The 18,571-nt window shown below is 41.4% G+C and overlaps 1 protein-coding gene across 7 annotated transcripts in view; it reads left to right on the top strand.

The window, feature by feature from the left end:
* The window catches only part of NKAIN3 (sodium/potassium transporting ATPase interacting 3), a 420,057-nt gene that overhangs the window by 294,034 nt on the left and 107,452 nt on the right, over window positions 1–18,571 (top strand). For all 7 annotated transcript variants that reach the window (XM_069960007.1, XM_069960002.1, XM_069960003.1 and 4 more), the window contains exon 4: window positions 14,530–14,727. In XM_069960007.1, coding sequence (XP_069816108.1) covers window positions 14,530–14,727 — 198 coding nt within the window. The remainder of the gene's footprint in view (window positions 1–14,529; window positions 14,728–18,571) is intronic.

Here is an 18,571-nt window from a genome sequence, read left to right as displayed (position 1 = left end):
AAGACCTGAAAACGTTCACTCATTTCTATAGAACGATAATCGTTACTTATGATCGTATTTGTGATAGTTTTTTCTTTGCTATTTATTCGCTATTGCGTTCGTATCTACTGCGAACGACTGGACAATGTCAATGCAAACGATTTGCAAACGTTTCGCGAACGAGCAACGATAAAAATAGGTCCAGGTCTTATAAAGCGATCAACGATTTCTTGTTCGGGCGTTAATCGTTAACTGCATTTCAACCGAACAATTATAGTTTAGATTCAAACGATTTAACGATAATCTGAACGATAATCGTCTGGTGGAATAGGGCCCTAAGGGTGTAGCCATACCTGAAACATGTCTGTTTGCACTATGGTATGAGGGTCAGGTCTTTTTGCGGTAATGTTTTTAATGTGCATAACAGTAATGATAAACATTTTATCTAGCAACGCTGGACTACACTTTTTTCCCAGGTTACAGCTACACCTTACGATCCTGAAGATCTGGGTTCACCTACGCAGTATTAGTCCCTGTATAATACCTTTTCACACCAAGGGGTCCCAGGCAAACCAAGCATCCTGGAACAATTCATCTGAACCCGGCTTAACCAAGCTGAGATCAACATGACAAGGATCTAGGAATATTTGAGTCAGTAGAGGAATGATTGAATAACATCAAAGAAACTAAGAATATACGGGAGTCAAACTAGTCCTATATCTGGAATAAAAGAAAAAGTAAAAAGCACACCCCAGAGACAGGCACCCTGAGCCTGTATAGTGTCCACATTCTGGTTGTCGAATTACGGCAACACAGACAAACCAGCAAGCCCAGGTAAAGTAGACTGTGCCAGCATTGCAACCAGGAGGCCTTGTAGGATGTGGCCCACTACCTCCTGCAAATACTGAACAGAACTCACTTCAGGAGGTTCTCTCATTTCTTTGCAGGGTAAAGAAGACAACACAGGCATAGGCATAGCACAATATATAAGTGTGAGACCGATATTTTCATGAAATCCCTACGCTGGACCAGTCCCTTGTTCCCTTCTGCTTTCCACTTATTCCAAGTTGTTTTGCCAATGCTAGTTTGTATTTCCCTGCCAACAGATACATAGATAGACAATCTTAGGTGCACAATATCTGACTTTCTGCAAAGGAAACGCATTAACAAACAAGAAAACATAGTATAACCTTTAGTGTCATGACAGTATCGGTTGTTTGTCAATGTCTACGGTAAGTGATGACAATCTAACTTGCACACGTAACTATTAGGAAGACTCATGCTGCTTTCCTATGCAGGCACAGCAGGTACATGGTGAGAATGACAGGAGTGACAAATAAATGAGACATATAGCCAGGGACTGATGAAGACAAAAGGCTGAAGCTTAAAATAACAAATATACTCACAATGATGTGGTGATGTGGTATTTGGGTCGCATCTAAAAATAGGTGAATCAGAAAGAGATGTAGACACAACATACGCCTCTGACAGAGCCAGGCTGATTCAAATGTTATATATTCTATACTATGTAAGGGAATTATGGACCAATTATTTTAGAATTACCACTTTACATACCCAGCTGAGTATTGTATGGATAAGGAAACTTATAGGAAATGTCTCATCAGAAAATGGCCTATTGTTCAAATCAAATTTGTACGTTAAACATATATATATTTTTTTATTCCTTTCCTATCTGTATGATAAAATAATCCTGAAATTTTGCCATTTTAATTCACATAACTAGGCCTAAAACAAAAGCTAAGACACTCCTAAGACCCTCCGTGATGCAGAGACATGGGTGGCAGTGACCTCTCACTGGTCTGATTTAATTTTGAGCCGGGTAGTGAAGCATATATCCGTGCACTACCTCCAGTTGTATCCCAGCAAATCTCACAGGCTCCTGAGGAAGATGCTAGTACAGAGCCGAAACCTGTTGATTTGTTTTATGCATGTGAATAAACCTCCAGAAATATATTTTCAGTATCCAGATGATTCCTTACGAGTCCTGCAACAAGGCATATCAAGTGTTTTGACTGTTGGGTTGAAGATTACAATTATTGGCAAATACATTGTGACGGACGATATCTGCCTAAGACCACAAGCGAGGCAGCCGACAGGATCCCAATGCTACATATGATAAATACTGCTTATCCTTTGCACAGAACAGTCAGGTTAGTGTGACCAATATCTGCTCTCAATATTTAATCTTTGAGACTGTGGTCCCAGCTCTTTTCAGGTCATTGACCATGTCCTCTCATGTAGTTTTGGGAGGATTCCTGACCTTTTTCAGAATTAACCTTACTCCACAAGAAGAGATCTTGCATGGAGCCCCAGACTACAGAAGATTAACAGTTATCTTATGTGTTTTCCATTTCCTAATAAGTGCGCCAACAGTTGTTTCCTTCGAACCAAGCCGCTTGCCTACTGTCCCGTAGCCCATTCCAACCTTATGCAGGTCTACAAATGTGTGCCTATTGCTCTTTGGTCTTGGTCATGGTGGAGAGATTGGAGTGTGATTTGTTGAGTATTTGGACAGGTTGTTTTTTTTTTTTATACAGGTAACAAGTTCAAACAGGTGCAATAAATACAGAGTTAAGAGTAGGAGGAGCTTCTTAAAGAAAGACTAACGGTTATGTGAGAGACAGAATTCTTGCTGGTTGGTAGTTGATCAAATACTTATTTCATACAAATAAATACAAATCAATTATTTCTAAATCACACAGGGTGATTTTCATGATTTTTTTCAAAATAGATTCTGTCTCTCAAAGTTGAAGTGTATCTATGATAGAAATTACAGACCTCTCCACTCTTTGCAGGTGGGGAAACTTGCAAAATCCTCAGTGTATCAAATATTTTTCCCCACTGTGTAACAACAAAGAGATAATAGTACTAAAGGATTATACAAGCTTTTTAAGTTGATGGCAAGAGGCAAGCTCTTCAGTATTAGATTGGTGGGGACACCTGCTACTTGGGTGTTTGGAAGGGGCCATGTCTTTGTTGTGACTCCTGCAGTGTTCATCAGTGCTTTTTCTTTCACTGTTATGGGCTATATCCACACACCGTTGAAATGATGGCTGTTTTTGTTGGATGGCAAATGATGGCCATTACTTTATACTTATGGCTGTTATTTGTCCATGTAGGACCATGTTTTCCGTGGGAGATCCCAATAGTAGCTGTTCAATCCTAATCTGGATCCGTGTACATTTAATTCCGTCTCATTTTAGTGTGTCTGTAAAAGTTTACTTGGGAGGTGTCAATCCTGATTAATTATAGATCCCTCATATTCTGATACAGGAAAAATACCTTAAATCGTGTTCTATAAAAAAAACTTCACAGGTTTTTTTTTAGCTGCTAGGAAGTTGCCTGTGACAGCATTTCTCCATAGTGTGTGAACATAATCAGAGGTTGTCAGAATTACTTATGATGCTTCTTAGCTGTCATTCCACCCTGTGAGATGGTTTGTAGCAATTTCCCATTAATTTTTGTGCAGATTTCTTGGAGATACATTCCTTTAAATGATAATAAATTCATGTGGTAATAGATTTCTTGATGGCATCTTACTGTATAGTCCTACACGGAGGTTTCCAAGAAGTTAAAGGGAAGGCAGGCTTTGGTTCTTGCACCAGATTGATTTTGATGTATGCAGGTATTGATTTGTGGCTAAGCTTTTATCGGCAGACAGAATACTAGAGATGCCGTTCTGTTAAGTCAGACGCTAGAGGTCAAGTACGTGGAGTGAACACTTTAACTTGAAGCTTTCGGTGTGAAAAAATAATTTAGTTTTAATCACAATAACGGCATTATTAATGTTAATAGATAGTGAAAAGTGTAAATTATAGGAATTTTCTTATGTAAAGGACCCTCTTCAGATGAAGACAGCATGTAATTCAGCTGAATGCAGCAGTTTGGGCTTCTCTTCTCAGGGAGCAGCTATTATTGACTGGGGAGACACTACTGGTCACATATTTCTCCTGATAGCAGGCCAACCCACCAGGCTTGTAGATCAGGCTCCTGAGCCCCTCTATAATGTCAATTGTGCCTAATAGAGAATATGTCTTCATGACACAACCCCTTTAAGCCATTACTGTCATTTGCAGTAACTTTTAACATGTCTAAGGACATGTCAAATGTTACTGATTGGGCCGGATCTCACCACTGAGACCTGCTACGATACCAAGATACAGCCGGGGAAAGTACACAGTCGAGCATGCAACTTATCCACCCCATAGGCTATGAGTTAGTTAATGAGTCCAACGTCCAACAACATCCAAGTGCAGAATAATCTTCAAAATGTAGATTAGTGACATTTTCACCCTATGGGTCTTTATCAAGCTTCACACATGAGTTCACACTTAATACATATACCATAGTGCACCCTTACTGGATCCATTCATTTAAAGGGCAACTCCAGCGAAAATGTTTTTCTTTCAAATGAACTGGTGTCAGAAAGTACCAGAGATTTGTAATTTACTTCTTTTAAAAAGTTTTTATTCTTCCAGTACTTGTAGCGGCTCTGTGTCATAGATATAGATATGTAGGACATACAGCAGCTGATAAATACTGGAAGACTTGAGATGTTTTATTAGAAGTAAATTACAAATCTTTGGCATTCTCTGACACCAGTTGATTTGAAAGAAAAAAAAAATCGCTGGAGTTGCCATTTTAGTGTGTCAATTGTAGGTAGTCTAAAAGTGACTATGTTCAGAACAGAGAGCAAATACTGTTTTTTGGTCGACCAGGCTTTTGAGACCCACCGAAAACAGTATACACTTACAAATGTGATAAACATAATCAATTTTAGACTACATTTGGCACACTGGAATGGATGGATCTCGGGAGGACGTGCCATGCTATACCATATACCATGGTTATATAGTTGTTGATGTATAACAAAAAATTGTTTGGTATGAATTGTGAACCAAGCCATTGACAACAAAAAATTATGAGCTCAATATGTTTCCGAAAGTGTTCCTGTCTTTTAAGAAGCATGCATCCCCCCTGTGCCAGTCACTATACTGGTTACCTATTAAATACAGAACACAGTTCAAACTCCTCACCCTCACCCATAAAGCTCTCCACAACTCTGCCCCTCCATATACTGTATCTCCTTCCTCATTTTCACTTACCATCCTTCCCGTGCTCTGCATTCTGCTAATGACCTTACACTAACCTCTTCTATAATCAGAACCTCTCACTCCCGCCTCCAAGACTTCTTTCGTGCTGCACCAGTTCTCTGGAACTCCCTACCCAAAGAGCTCAGACTAATTTCCAACACCCACAGTTTCAAGCGCGCCCTGAAGACTCATCTCTTGTGCTTATAACATTCTCTAATCTCGTCTCCCTCTCTACTATCCCTCCTGCATCCTCTCTATATCCCCTTTGGTGCCATCTACACTGTACTTGCTACCCAATCACCTATAGGCAGTTTGAGATTCTATGTACAATGACTGGAAGATTGACAAATAAAGCACTTGTTGCCTCTCGTCACCCCTAATTCTGTATTTTAATATTTTAATCTATTTGTCATGATGCCGCGGGGGGAGTTCAGAGAGGGGTCCTGCCGGGTCTGCAGCCGGGGAGCGACTCTATAAGCCGGCACGGGTCCCGTTACCGCACCAGCTAATTAAGCCTCTAAATGCAGCTGTCAAACCTGACAGCTGCATTTAGCTGCTTAGCTCCATACATCCTGCGATCGGGGGGGGGGGGGGGGAGATCCGCCCTTCTGCCCATTTCGGGCCTCAGCATCGCAATGACGCTGACCCCGGCTCGGCAATAGATTGCTGTGGCCAGCAGGCCAAAGCAATCTATCACCGATCTAACCAATCTTTGCTGTGTATATACACAGCATTGATCTCTATGTGAGATCAGTGCTGTGTAAATACAAGTCCCCCAGGGGACTTCTAGTTAAAGTAAAAAAAAATTAAAATTTTTTTTTTTTATTAATTAAAAATCCCCTCCCCTACTAAAAGTCCAAATCACCCCCCTTTTCCCACTTTATAAATATAAATAAATAAACATATTTGGTATCGCTGCACGCGTAATCGCCCGAACTATTAATCACATTCCGGATCTCACACAGCAAACGGCGCAAGCACAAAAAAAATTTCAAAGTGGAAAAATTGTGCATTTTTGGTCGCATCAAATCCAGACAAAATGTAATAAAAAGCAATCAAAAAATCGTATGTGCGCAATCAAGGTACCAATAGAAAGAACACATCATGGTGCAAAAAACACTCCAATCAGCCCCATAGACCAAAGAATAAAAGGGCTATAAGCCTGGGAATAGAGCGATTTTAAGGAACATATATTTGTTAACAAGGGTTTGAATTTTTTACAAGCCATCACATAAAAGAATAGTTATACAAGTTACATATCGTTGTAATTGTAACGACTTGAGGAACATATATAACAAGTAAGTTTTACCCCAGGGCGAGCAGCGTAAACACGAAACTCCCTGAAATGAAAACAAATTCCTATTTTTTTCAATTTGACAGCGCAAATTATTTTTTTTTCGGGTTCGCAGAATATTTTATGGTAAAATAAAGTATGTCATTGCAAAGTACAATTGGTGTCGCAAAAAATAAGGGCTCATGTGGGTCTCTAGGTGAAAAAATGCAAGCGCTATGGCCTTTTAAACATAAAGTGGAAAAAGCAAAAGCGCAAAAGCGAAAATTGGCTTTGACCTTAAGGGGTTAATATAAATATAACCTGTAATGTATTTATATATTTAAATAAGCACTGCGGAATCTGTTGGCGCTATACAAATAAATATTATTATTATTATTATGTTTTTCTTACATTGATCATTCAGATTAACCCCTTAAGGACAGAGCCAATTTCGATTTTTGCGTTTTAGTTTTTTCCTCCTTGTGCTTAAAAGGCCATAGCACTTGCATTTTTCCACCTAGAAACCCACATGAGCCCTTATTTTTTGCGTCACTAATTGTACTTTGCAATGACAGGCTGAATATTTGCATAAAGTACACTGCGAAACCAGAAAAAAATTCAAAGTGTGGTGAAATTGAAAAAAAAAAAGCATTTTGTTTATTTGGGGGAAATGTGTTTTTACGCCATTAGCCCTGGGGTAAAACTGACTTATTATATATGTTCCTCAAGTCGTTACGATTAAAACGATATGTAACATGTATAACTTATATTGTATCTGATGGCCTGTAAAAAATTTAAACCATTGTCAACAAATATACGTCACTTAAAATTGCTCCATTCCCAGGCTTAGGGTATATTCACACGGGCGGGCTCGCAGCGAGATTCTCGCTGCGAGCCCGGCAGGTCCTGTCAGTTCCCATAAACTACATACTTGCTGCGGTCTAAACGACCGCAGCGAGTATGTAATTATACCGCGCTTAACCCCTTCTACTCCCGCCGGCTCCCCCGCTGTAAGCAGCATACATTACCTCTCCTTGCTGCACGGGTCCGGCGTCCTGCTCTCCCGTCCGGCCAATCAGTGGCTGCGGCTGGGCAACACACTAATTGGCCGGACGGGAGAGCAGGACGCCGGACCCGTGCAGCAAGGAGAGGTAATGTATGCTGCTTACAGCGGGGGAGCCGGCGGGAGTAGAAGGGTTTAAGCGCGGTATAATTACATACTCGCTGCGGTCGTTTAGACCGCAGCAAGTATGTAGTTTATGGGAACTGACAGGACCTGCCGGGCTCGCAGCGAGAATCTCGCTGCGAGCCCGCCCGTGTGAATATACCCTTATAGCGCTTTTATCCTTTGGTCTATGGGGCTGTGTGAGGTGTCATTTTTTGCGCCATGATGTGATCTTTCTATCGGTATCTTGATTGCGCATATATGACTTTTTGATCGCTTTTTATTACAATTTTTCTGGATTTGATGCGACCAAAAATGCGCAATTTTGCACTTTGGTATTTTTTTGCGCTGACGCCATTTACCGTGTGAGATCAGGAATGTGATTAATTAATAGTTCGGGCGATTACACACGCGGCGATAGCAAACATGTTTGTTTATTTATTTATTTATTTACTTTTATTTATAACCTGGGAAAAGGGGGGTGATTCAGACTTTTATTAGGGGAGGGGGCTTTTTACTATTAACAACACTTTTTTTTTTACTTTTACACTTATACTAGAAGCCCCCCTAGGGGACTTCTAGTATAAGTGCTTTGATCTCTCATAGAGATCTCTGCAGCATAGATATGCTGCAGAGATCCATGAGATAGGCACTCGTTTACTTCCGGCTGCTGCAGCCGGAAGTAAACGCGTGCCGAGCCGGGGACGGCGCCATCTTGGAGCGGTCCCCGGCCGGCTTCAGAAACGAAGATCGCTCCTCCGGGATAACATCCCGGGGGAGCGATCTCCGCCACTAGACTCCAGGGAACAGCTGAATCCGGTAATCGGATGCAGCTGTCATGTTTGACAGCTGCATCTGATTACTGTATTAGCGGGCACGGCGATCGGACCGTGCCCGCTAATACCTACGGTCCCGGGCTACAAGCGGCACCCGGGACCGCCGCGGTTCAGAGCGGGGTCTCCGCGCGTCCTTACCGGCATCAGGGCGTAAATATACGCCGATGTTGTTAAGGGGTTAACCACAAGGTGGTTTAAGTTCCCTTAATGCTGTTATTGAGCCCCTGAGAGTCGCTATTTCTCTCAATTTCAGGAGGTGGGACTAGAACTAGACAGCCCAAGCTTTCCCTGCCTTTCTCTCCCCCTGGCCTGTGATCTGTCTTGATTTAGCTGTTACTACAGACAGATTTCCCTTAACAACAGGCAATAGATACTAGATTACAAGGGAAGGGAGGCACCTGGTGGCCATGACTTTTTTTCTGGGGTAAGTAGTTAATTTTGATCATAAACTGATTTACAGTACAATCATGTTAAAAATAAAAAAAATTCATATAGGGATGTTTAAAAAAACAAACACAAACAGTGACCATTTAAGTACAGTAGTGCACTGTGCAATTTTTAGCTTCATTTGCTCATTGATCAGCGACCACATGTTTAATCCCTTTTACTCTTGTGCCAGTTACGTCAGTCAAAAAAATGCTTTGTGTTTATGTTTTTGAATTCCAGTTCAAACAGATCATGAGGCATTTTAATCCCCTTTTTATGTACAAAAATTTCTCAAAAAGGCTTAAAACCTTAGGTAAATCCAACATTAGGACCCAACATGAATATTGCGTTCTAGCAGAAGAACTGGATGAGAAATGGATGATAGAAAAAAGGAAAAATTATCAACAGCGAAATGATGTTTTGAAGCTGCTTATGACACCTAGGACACTTCTGAATTTAGTTTTCAGAAAGTCTGTGACCACGACCAGTTAGTCAGCACGGGGTGAAATATTTATCAGAGACTATAAATAGAATATACAACGGGTCGGAGAGTGTGTCTGATTTATTATGAGCCATGTGACATTGTGCTACATATGGTAGAGACAGGACAGAATTTAAAGTAAGATATGGACATCATAGTCAGAGAAGCAAGCTGCTGAAAACAGCAATTCTTACACTCAGAGGCTTATGACATGTTCACAAATATTTTTTCACAGTGTTTTAAAATAAAGCATGTTTCAAAAGTATGGGGGGTGCAGGCAGCGTCAACCTTGATCACAGGTCCCAAAACCATAAATTATAGAAAACTGCAGCACTCCATTGTCTTCAAGAAAAAACGCGTTATTCAATCCAAAAAGGAATAAGTGCAAAGGTGACAGCTACGTTTCAGCTCTCTCGCCGAGCCGTTATCACTGTCCATTTTGGAAGGAATAAATGCACAAGTTCTTTCTTAAAGACAATGGAGTGCTGCAGTTTTCTATTACATATAATGTATATGTTTTGCAGGAACAAAGAGTAGGTAAGTATCCAACAATTTTTTTTGCCAGAATATATGTATATATATATATATATATATATATATATATATATATACACTCACCGGCCACTTTATTAGGTACACCTGTCCAACTGCACGTTACCACGTTATCAGCCAATCACATGGTGGCAACTCAGTGCATTTAGGCATGTAGACATGGTCAAGACAATCTCCTGCAGTTCAAACCGAGCATCAGTAAGGGGAAGAAAGGTGATTTGAGTGCCTTTGAACGTGGCATAGTTGTTGGTGCCAGAAGGGCTGGTCTGAGTATTTCAGAAACTTCTGATCTACTGGGATTTTCACGCACAACCATCTCTAGGGTTTACAGAGAATGGTCCGAAAAAGAAAACATCCAGTGAGCGGCAGTTCTGTGGGTGGAAATGCCTTGTTGATGCCAGAGGTCAGAGGAGAATGGGCAGACTGGTTCGAGCTGATAGAAAGGCAACAGTGACTCAAATAGCCAACCATTACAACCGAAGTAGGCAGAAGAGCATCTCTGAACGCACAGTACCTCCAACTTTGAGGCAGATGGGCTACAGCAGCAGGAGACCACACCGGGTGCCACTCCTTTCAGCTAAGAACAGGAAACTGAGGCTACAATTTGCACAAGCTCATCGAAATTGGACAGTAGAAGAATGGAAAAACGTTGCCTGGTCTGATGAGTCTCGATTTCTGCTGCGACATTCGGATGGTAGGGTCAGAATTTGGCGTCAACAACATGAAAGCATGGATCCATCCTGCCTTGTATCAACGGTTCAGGCTGGTGGTGGTGGTGTCATGGTGTGGGGAATATTTTCTTGGCACTCTTTGGGCCCCTTGGTACCAATTGAGCATCGTTGCAACGCCACAGCCTACCTGAGTATTGTTGCTGACCATGTCTATCCCTTTATGACCACAATGTACCCAACATCTGATGGCTACTTTCAGCAGGATAATGCGCCATATCATAAAGCTAGAATCATCTCAGACTGGTTTCTTGAACATGACAATGAGTTCACTGTACTCAAATGGCCTCCACAGTCATCAGATCTCAATCCAATAGAGCATCTTTGGGATGTGGTGGAACGGGAGATTCGCATCATGGATGTGCAGCCGACAAATCTGCGGCAACTGTGTGATGCCATCATGTCAATATGGACCAAAATCTCTGAGGAATGCTTCCAGCACCTTGTTGAATCTATGCCACAAAGAATTGAGGCAGTTCTGAAGGCAAAAGGGGGTCCAACCCGTTACTAGCATGGTGTACCTAATAAAGTGGCCGGTGAGTGTATATATATATATATATATATATATATATATATATATATATGTATGTATGTTCTGGCAAAAAAAAAAATTGTCGGATATTTACCTACTCTTTGTTCCTGCAAAACATATAAAAAATTTTTTTGCATGCTAGAATAACTTTTTAAAATGCTGCGTCTATCAGTGTCAGGCTGCAAGCACACACTCCGTAGATTATGAAAGCCAAGGTGCGTGAGGCTGCAGGCCGGCATCGGGAACTCCGGGCATCATAATGATACATGACGCCGAACCTATTCAAATCTTCCCACTACTGAAGTGACACAACCGTGCGGCTGTGTCTTTAGAGTAGCTGGGAAATGTGGTACTCTAGTAGAAGACATAATAAGCATATACTTTTATTTTTAAACCATTTTTATGTGTATGCAACTGTTTTTTTTTTTTTATTTTATTTTTTTTATCAATTACTTCATTTAATAATTTTTTCCATTTTAATGCATTAATAGACCTATCTGTTCCAATGCATTACTGCCCTTGCACTTAATATCTTTTACAGCATACCTCCTGCCCTGTCGTTCCGCAATTGCTATCGATCGTGGTATTACAAAACATAAATTGCGAGTATCTGAGCTTTCTCTAATCCCAACCATTGCGTAGTAGGGGCTGTCAATCACAACCCTCCCAGCCTGAATGATTGTGTTGGCAAAATCACAATGTACATTATTAAGAGTTAAAGGGATTTTCCCAGAATTGACATTAATCACCTATCCACAAGATAAGTGGAGAGTTAACTAGCAGGAGACCCCTCCGCAGAAAAATAGAAGCCCCATGTGTCGTGTTTCTTCTTACTACATGACTGCAGTGATACCAGGTTTAAGTGGAGTGGCAGTCAAGTATTTTGCTGCTGCTTCATTTAAAATCCCTTCGCCTAACAGAGGTAGTTGAGAAAAGCTCTCTATCAGTCCCCTAGACTTCCATGTGATAAACCTATTTTTCAGTCAAACTCTTCCACTCTGGGGCTATGCATACTTCAAGTATTAATACATTTTCTCCACCAAAATCTTTCCCTGAGCTCTAGCAATAAAAAAAGCTCAGCTACGACGCTGTAAGCTCAGTTAGGCAGGGAAGTTATGTCCGTGAAAACATATGTGCACAGAGCTGTATAAATGCTGCTGCGTGCACCACCGCTGCTGTAAGACTAGAGGGGATGGAGCTGTACATAAGGACCTTCATACATAAGAAAGTCAGAGGAATCGCTGTATTTCAGATATCATTTCCTTTTAGCAGGAACAGTATTGCTGTAAACATCTTACATGTACTAGATACTCGTTCTCCTTTAGGAGCACAGTGATAAATGTGAACATGATAGACTCTCTTGTGTAATGACTTTTACATAAGCTCTAGTGCTGCAGGTCCTGCTCTAGAAAAAGATGCATATTGTGTTACTTAACAGTTCAAGTATTGTAGTCTGAGTATTGAAAAAATAGCATATTACCTATTTTATTCTGGTGATCTAGAAACCCCTATGCATGTAAACTTAAAAAAAAAAAAAAAAAAAGTTGAGACTATATGGGGTAATCATAAAGAATTGAAATCTGGGGAAGATGCAACTAGAACTTTGAAGCCACAGACAAGATGGACTTAGTACAACTATAATCTAAAGGAATCAGGTACTGCGTAAATGCAAAAAGTCTGGCAACTTGGAAACACATCAATCGGGTCACTTACACAATGTCGGCTGATTGTTGTCTTTCGTTGTCTTTCAGCATGTTGAAAGACAAACAACCTTGATAGCAACAATCTGCTACAACAGTAGCTACAACAGTAGCCTTGACCTTGATAGCAACAGTTGCCCAGTGCAATAGGAGCGGAGGCAGCAGAGCGCCGCTATCCCCTGTTGGCTCCTTGCAGCCCCCTGCCCCGCACTAACTCTCTTGCTGTCAGAGTTGGAAATAGCGCTGGCAGCGAGTAGGGAACAAGTGGCAATCGAGGGCTGACCTGACATGTCAGCGCTTGCTTTCTCCCGCTGATCGCCCTGTGTGATAGGGGCTTCAGAGCTGCGGACAAAGATGGAAGAGCCGGAGAACAGGATGCCGGAACACAAGCAGCATGGATGATAAATATATGCTGCTGTTTTATACCTGGAAATTGACAGCACAGATATATACATACATTTTCCTTTATTGTTATTGGCCCAGCATCCCCTGTTTACACAGGAAGATATGCAGCCAATAAATTTTGAAGCAAGCTGAAAAAACTTGATCAGCTGAGGATATGTTGTTTTCCAGTCCTCGGCTGATCATTGTTACTTTTACACGGGCTAATTATTGGCTGCAGGAACGTTTCTGGCAATGCTCCTGGACAATGATCGGCCCATGTAAAAGGTCTTTTACGAACAGAAAAAGAACCTGTTGATTTTAATATGGTCATCCACACATGTGTTTTTGGTCACTGATCGGTTCCACAAAAAGTGGGACCTGCACTTTTACAGACTGATTTTGCAGAACGGAGACTTCAATAGTCAATGGGGGAAAGTTATCAAGCAAAAAAAGTTGTATCTGTTGGCGTAAAACAGCCAGCTCTGAGCTGGTGTAGGTTTCAAAATTTTCGCATGGAGAGGCTCCATGAAATCGGGATTTATGTAGAGGCAATGCTCCTCTACATAAATCCCCTGAGCTCCGGAGCTGCGGGGACATTTTTACGCCTGGCGTAAAAAACGCCGGACTTAATAAATGTCCCCCAATGAGTCTGTTTTTAACGGACACAACATACAGATGCATAATCCGTGATCCATCCATTTTTTACTAAAGCATTCCTCAGTAATCCCTAGGCAGGCTCCATAATTAACTCAACATGGCCCGATATGGGCCATACAAGAATGCTTGGGGACTAGAGATGAGCGAACCTCGAGCATGCTCGAGTCCATCCGAACCCGAACGTTCAGCATTTGATTAGCGGTGGCTGCTGAAGTTGGATAAAGCCCTAAGGCTATGTGGAAAACATGGATATAGTCATTGGCTTTATCCAACTTCAGCAGCCCCAGCTAATCAAATGCCGATCGTTCTGCTTCGGATGGACTCGAACCCGAACCCGGTTTGCTCATCTCTAATGGGAACCTATTGCCAAATGTGTAAAAGGGTCTTTAGATTTGTATGACCCTCAAATTGCTACCTAACTCCAGTATTTGAAAGACTTGTATACATTTCTAATTCTAATGCACATTTTCTTATAATAATTGGTTTCATTATATAAAAGTAATAAATTCAAATGTGACATAGACAGCAATTTGTAGATTTTGTGGATGCTATACCTTTCATACAGCTTTAGGACAAATAACATTGGAATATGTTTTTTTCTATTTGTTCTTTTCATTTTTAACATAATATTGTGATATTCTACTAGAAAAAAACAATATATCCCGCAGGCTATGTATTAATTCTCTGTACTTCTTCTTGTAGGAGACAGATCTTATGACATTTAACATTTCCATTCATCGCTCATGGTGGAGAGAACACGGGCCCGGCTGTGTGCGGCGGGTGGTGCCTCCTCCAGCCAGCAGGGACCTTGGAGATCACTCGTTCATCTCGGTGACAGGATGCATCATTGAGTTTCAGTACCTAGAGGTCATCCACAGTGCTTTTCAGATACTTCTGTCTGTAAGTCACATTCATATACATTTTTTATCCTGTACATATTTCCTTTAGCTTCTACTGCTAATGTTTTCTAAGGACAAAGCTCTTCTGATTTATTAGTTTGCAGTAAACTAATGAATATTGACTTGATTTCAGGTTATTCAATCACATTTCTGACTCTTGCACAAAACTGGGCCCTGTACATAGGGCCTGTATGACGGCACATTGAGATTATACAGCTCCTTGTGTATAGAGTGTATTACTGTATATAAATCCATCAAGTAATATATGGAATTTGACAACCTCTTAATGCCTCTACGTGAAATAGGAGCCATGCAGAAGTAAGTAGAGGCCTATGGCAATCCTATTTTAGCTCCGTACAAATTGGAGCTATAATTCATCAGAGTGCATATGCCCTTGGGTTACTGGATACGTTTTAAAGTGTAGATGCGTTGTGTTCCTTAACATTATCTTTAAACCCCTTCAGAAAACACCAGTTTTTGGACAACCGTAATCACTTAACGTCTTTACCGTATTGGGAGGGGGGGGGGTCATAAAACAACTTGTGTTGGCTGGGAGATTCATAGACCAGCTGTAAGGAACATAAACTCATTGTGGACCTGCACATAGATGGGGGAGAAATTACAGTACTGTTCTACTACTAATGGATAGAGTCATCCAATGAGGGGTTGGCTCTTTGTAAAATTTAAAGTGGTTATTTAGAGAGCAGAAGGGATCCAACCTGTTCTGCGCTCAACGCTGCACTTTTTCCCCCTTGCTGTCTCGGATGATAACTTCCAAGACAAGATGGGGGTGGGAGCATGTTGCGGACATAATGTCCAACAGATGCCCCTGATGTCTCTGATGTAACATCTGGCAGCTATTGAACATGTTCTCACCTCCCTTCCATCTCGGAAGTTATCATCCAAGACAGCAAGAAGGAGGAAGTGCAGCATTTGAGAGCAAAACGGGTTGGACCTTTTCTGTTCTCCGGATAAGCCCTTTAATACAGTAGCATTAAAGGATGAACTTGGACTCTTGTCTTTCTTCAACCTTATCAGCTATGCTATATATTTACATTTATATGTCCTAAAGGTTCCTATTCCCATAAAAAGATTAGCCAAACCCATCAATTTTAGTGTGATTAGTCAATTGTCTACTGCATAGGCAGGACTCCGGATTTTGCCCTACTGGCAGATGTTAGGCAAAAGAAGGATCTGGCAAATTGGATTTCAGCTTGCCTGATTCTCTGTTTGTGTGAGAGATAAGTCAAAGCCTCAAGTGCCAGCAATTGCTTTTTCCTCTTTGAAAACAAATATATGGTAATTTGCACAAGATTTTAGATTAGCACCATTTAATGGGGATAATCCACTCCTGGGCTACCTGCAGCATGCAGGGGAAAAATCCATAATGTGGACACAGCCTTACTCTGTTATTATATACTATCACTTTTTGTCCTATGATTTCCACGCTATACTCTATACTAGCCAGAATAAGGAGCATCATACCCTACAGTTGTTGCAAAACTTTATTGCCCATCATGCCTGAACACCTAAAGCCAAAACTTCCCCGATCTACAGTATGAACTACAGCATAGATTCCCATTTTTCTTTAAAATACAGCTAAAGGTTTTTTGTTTTTTTTTGCAGAATGCTTTTTTTTATTCAAATGTTCAGGGAGTGGGTAGTTAAAAAACATGCACTTACCTTCCTTGCTACCATGCTTCCATTGGTATAATGGATCTCTGAGCCAATCAGTGGCGAAGGACACCATTGTGGCTACTGATTGTTGAGCCGATCATGTGGCATTACATCCCTGAACCCAGAAGCGATACATAGCAGGGATCGAAGCTGGGGCAGTGCAACAGTGAGGAATGTAAGTGTCTGGTTTTTTTTTGTTTTGTGTGTGTGTGTGTGTGTGTGTGTGTGTTTAACCATGCACTGAGCTTTTTAATACAAAATAAAAAGTTTTGACTGGACAACCTCTTTAACCATGTTGTTATTAAAACTAGAACCAAGACAGTAACAGTTCAAAGAAGAAATGCAGGGGGCACTCACCGTCTGATGTAAACCTCCTTTATTTCATTTCACAAACAGGCTAAAATGTATTATGCGAGAGCAGGTAGGGGGACACCACACGTAGCAAGTAGTTACAGCTGTTTCACGCGCATGCGCGCGCTTCCTCATTACGCAAACCACAACTTTTGTACACTACATATACATTCTTTGTTCCTGTAGCATTTCCATTGCAGAACATAGAATTACCTCAGATAGGGAACTAGATATCAATAACATGCTAGTGCGTAGCATACAGGGTCTGAAGGTATCATGTATAATACCAAATATCCCAACCATTCTTCAAGACTCCACAACATCTATCCTGTGGTGATGAAGCACATTGAAAGTGTGAGATTACTAAAGTGTTGCTTCTCTCTGTTCACCCATAGGCACAGCCACTATTTCTCTAAATTTACGTGTTATTCTATATCATCATGTCAAATTGTAAAACTGATTTCTGTTCCAATGATACTCGGTGAATGGTACGGTGGTGAAAAAATATAACATTTTTAGAGGTGCAGAGAAGAGTGAAAACATGATTCGGGGCAAAATGTTATTTATTGTGTTATATGAAGATATCAAATGTAAGACGTATTGTAAGGTGCATGAAAGATTCCTGTGGACAGGTACTGTAGCTGTTGTTGTGATATCACAGTTGATCTCTATGACACAGAAGAAGCGCTATGGATGTAGATTACCATTTGTATACTCGAGAGAACGTGTCTGTAGGGAACTAACTAGCGTACTTCATAATCTGTGTCTGTGCACATCTAGGCTTTCCAGAATGACAGTATCTTGTTATGACCCATTCATTTCCACTGAACAGTACATCTGTATGGAGTTCGCATGTTCTACCTACGTTTCCTTTCCTGTATCTATACAGCGATAACATACTCCCATGTACATAGATTGTCACCACTCACATCTGTCCATATTCCCATTTGGACAATCTAAATTGCAAATAACCTGTCATATGTTTTGAGCTGAGGGTAGGGATGCCTCAAGGGAACAGCTGCATGAATTTTATCCCATACAACAAAAACATTCAGATTTAGCCGCCCCCAACTGTACAGCTGCTGCACTACATCTGTCACAAAGAATGCTATGCTATCAGCTTAGCTTGCTTTCAAAAAAAGCATGGGCACCTGTCTTTGGGTCTAAACTCATGGCATCACCACCTTCCTTGTGAGAGGTCAGACAGATTCACCAGGCTTGGCGCAGGAAGTGCTCAGAAAGTATGCCAGCAAATCTATTGACTGTAAGCCAGTGATGCATAAAGCATTGCTGGCTTACTGCTTAGTACAAAGAGCAGAGGACTCCTGACAGATTTGACAGGAGACCCTACTCCACCTAAAAAGTTTCCTTGGTGCTCGACACTGCAGAAGGAGCCACAGAAACTATTTTGTAAATATACACAATGTATGAAGCTGTGCTCTAACTACATAGACCGGTGGGAGGGCCACAGTACAGAGAGCCACGATGCCTCACCGATGTAATACTGTTGGCACTGTAGCTGTAGGTTCATTTGCTTTCTTTGAAATGAGCCTTGCTGTGAATGTGTCTGTTTTAGGGATGGTCCGAACCTGGTGCAGGTTGTGTTCGTACGAACACGAACTCTCCGTAATGATTCCCGTCGCCTGGCGGCTCCGTGCAGTGGGCAGATCCAGCAGGAGGACCGCCTGGAAAACTGGGATACAGCCATAGCCATAGGCTGTATCCCAGTTTTCCAGGCGTTCCTCCCACTGTATCCGCCCGCTGCACGGAGAGGGCAGACAGCGGGAATCTGATGCCGAGCGTTCGGGTTCATACGA

This window comes from Dendropsophus ebraccatus, chromosome 2 (genome assembly GCF_027789765.1).
Source record: "Dendropsophus ebraccatus isolate aDenEbr1 chromosome 2, aDenEbr1.pat, whole genome shotgun sequence".
Lineage (NCBI taxonomy): Eukaryota > Metazoa > Chordata > Amphibia > Anura > Hylidae > Dendropsophus > Dendropsophus ebraccatus.
This window is presented reverse-complemented; position numbering and strand designations above follow the sequence as displayed.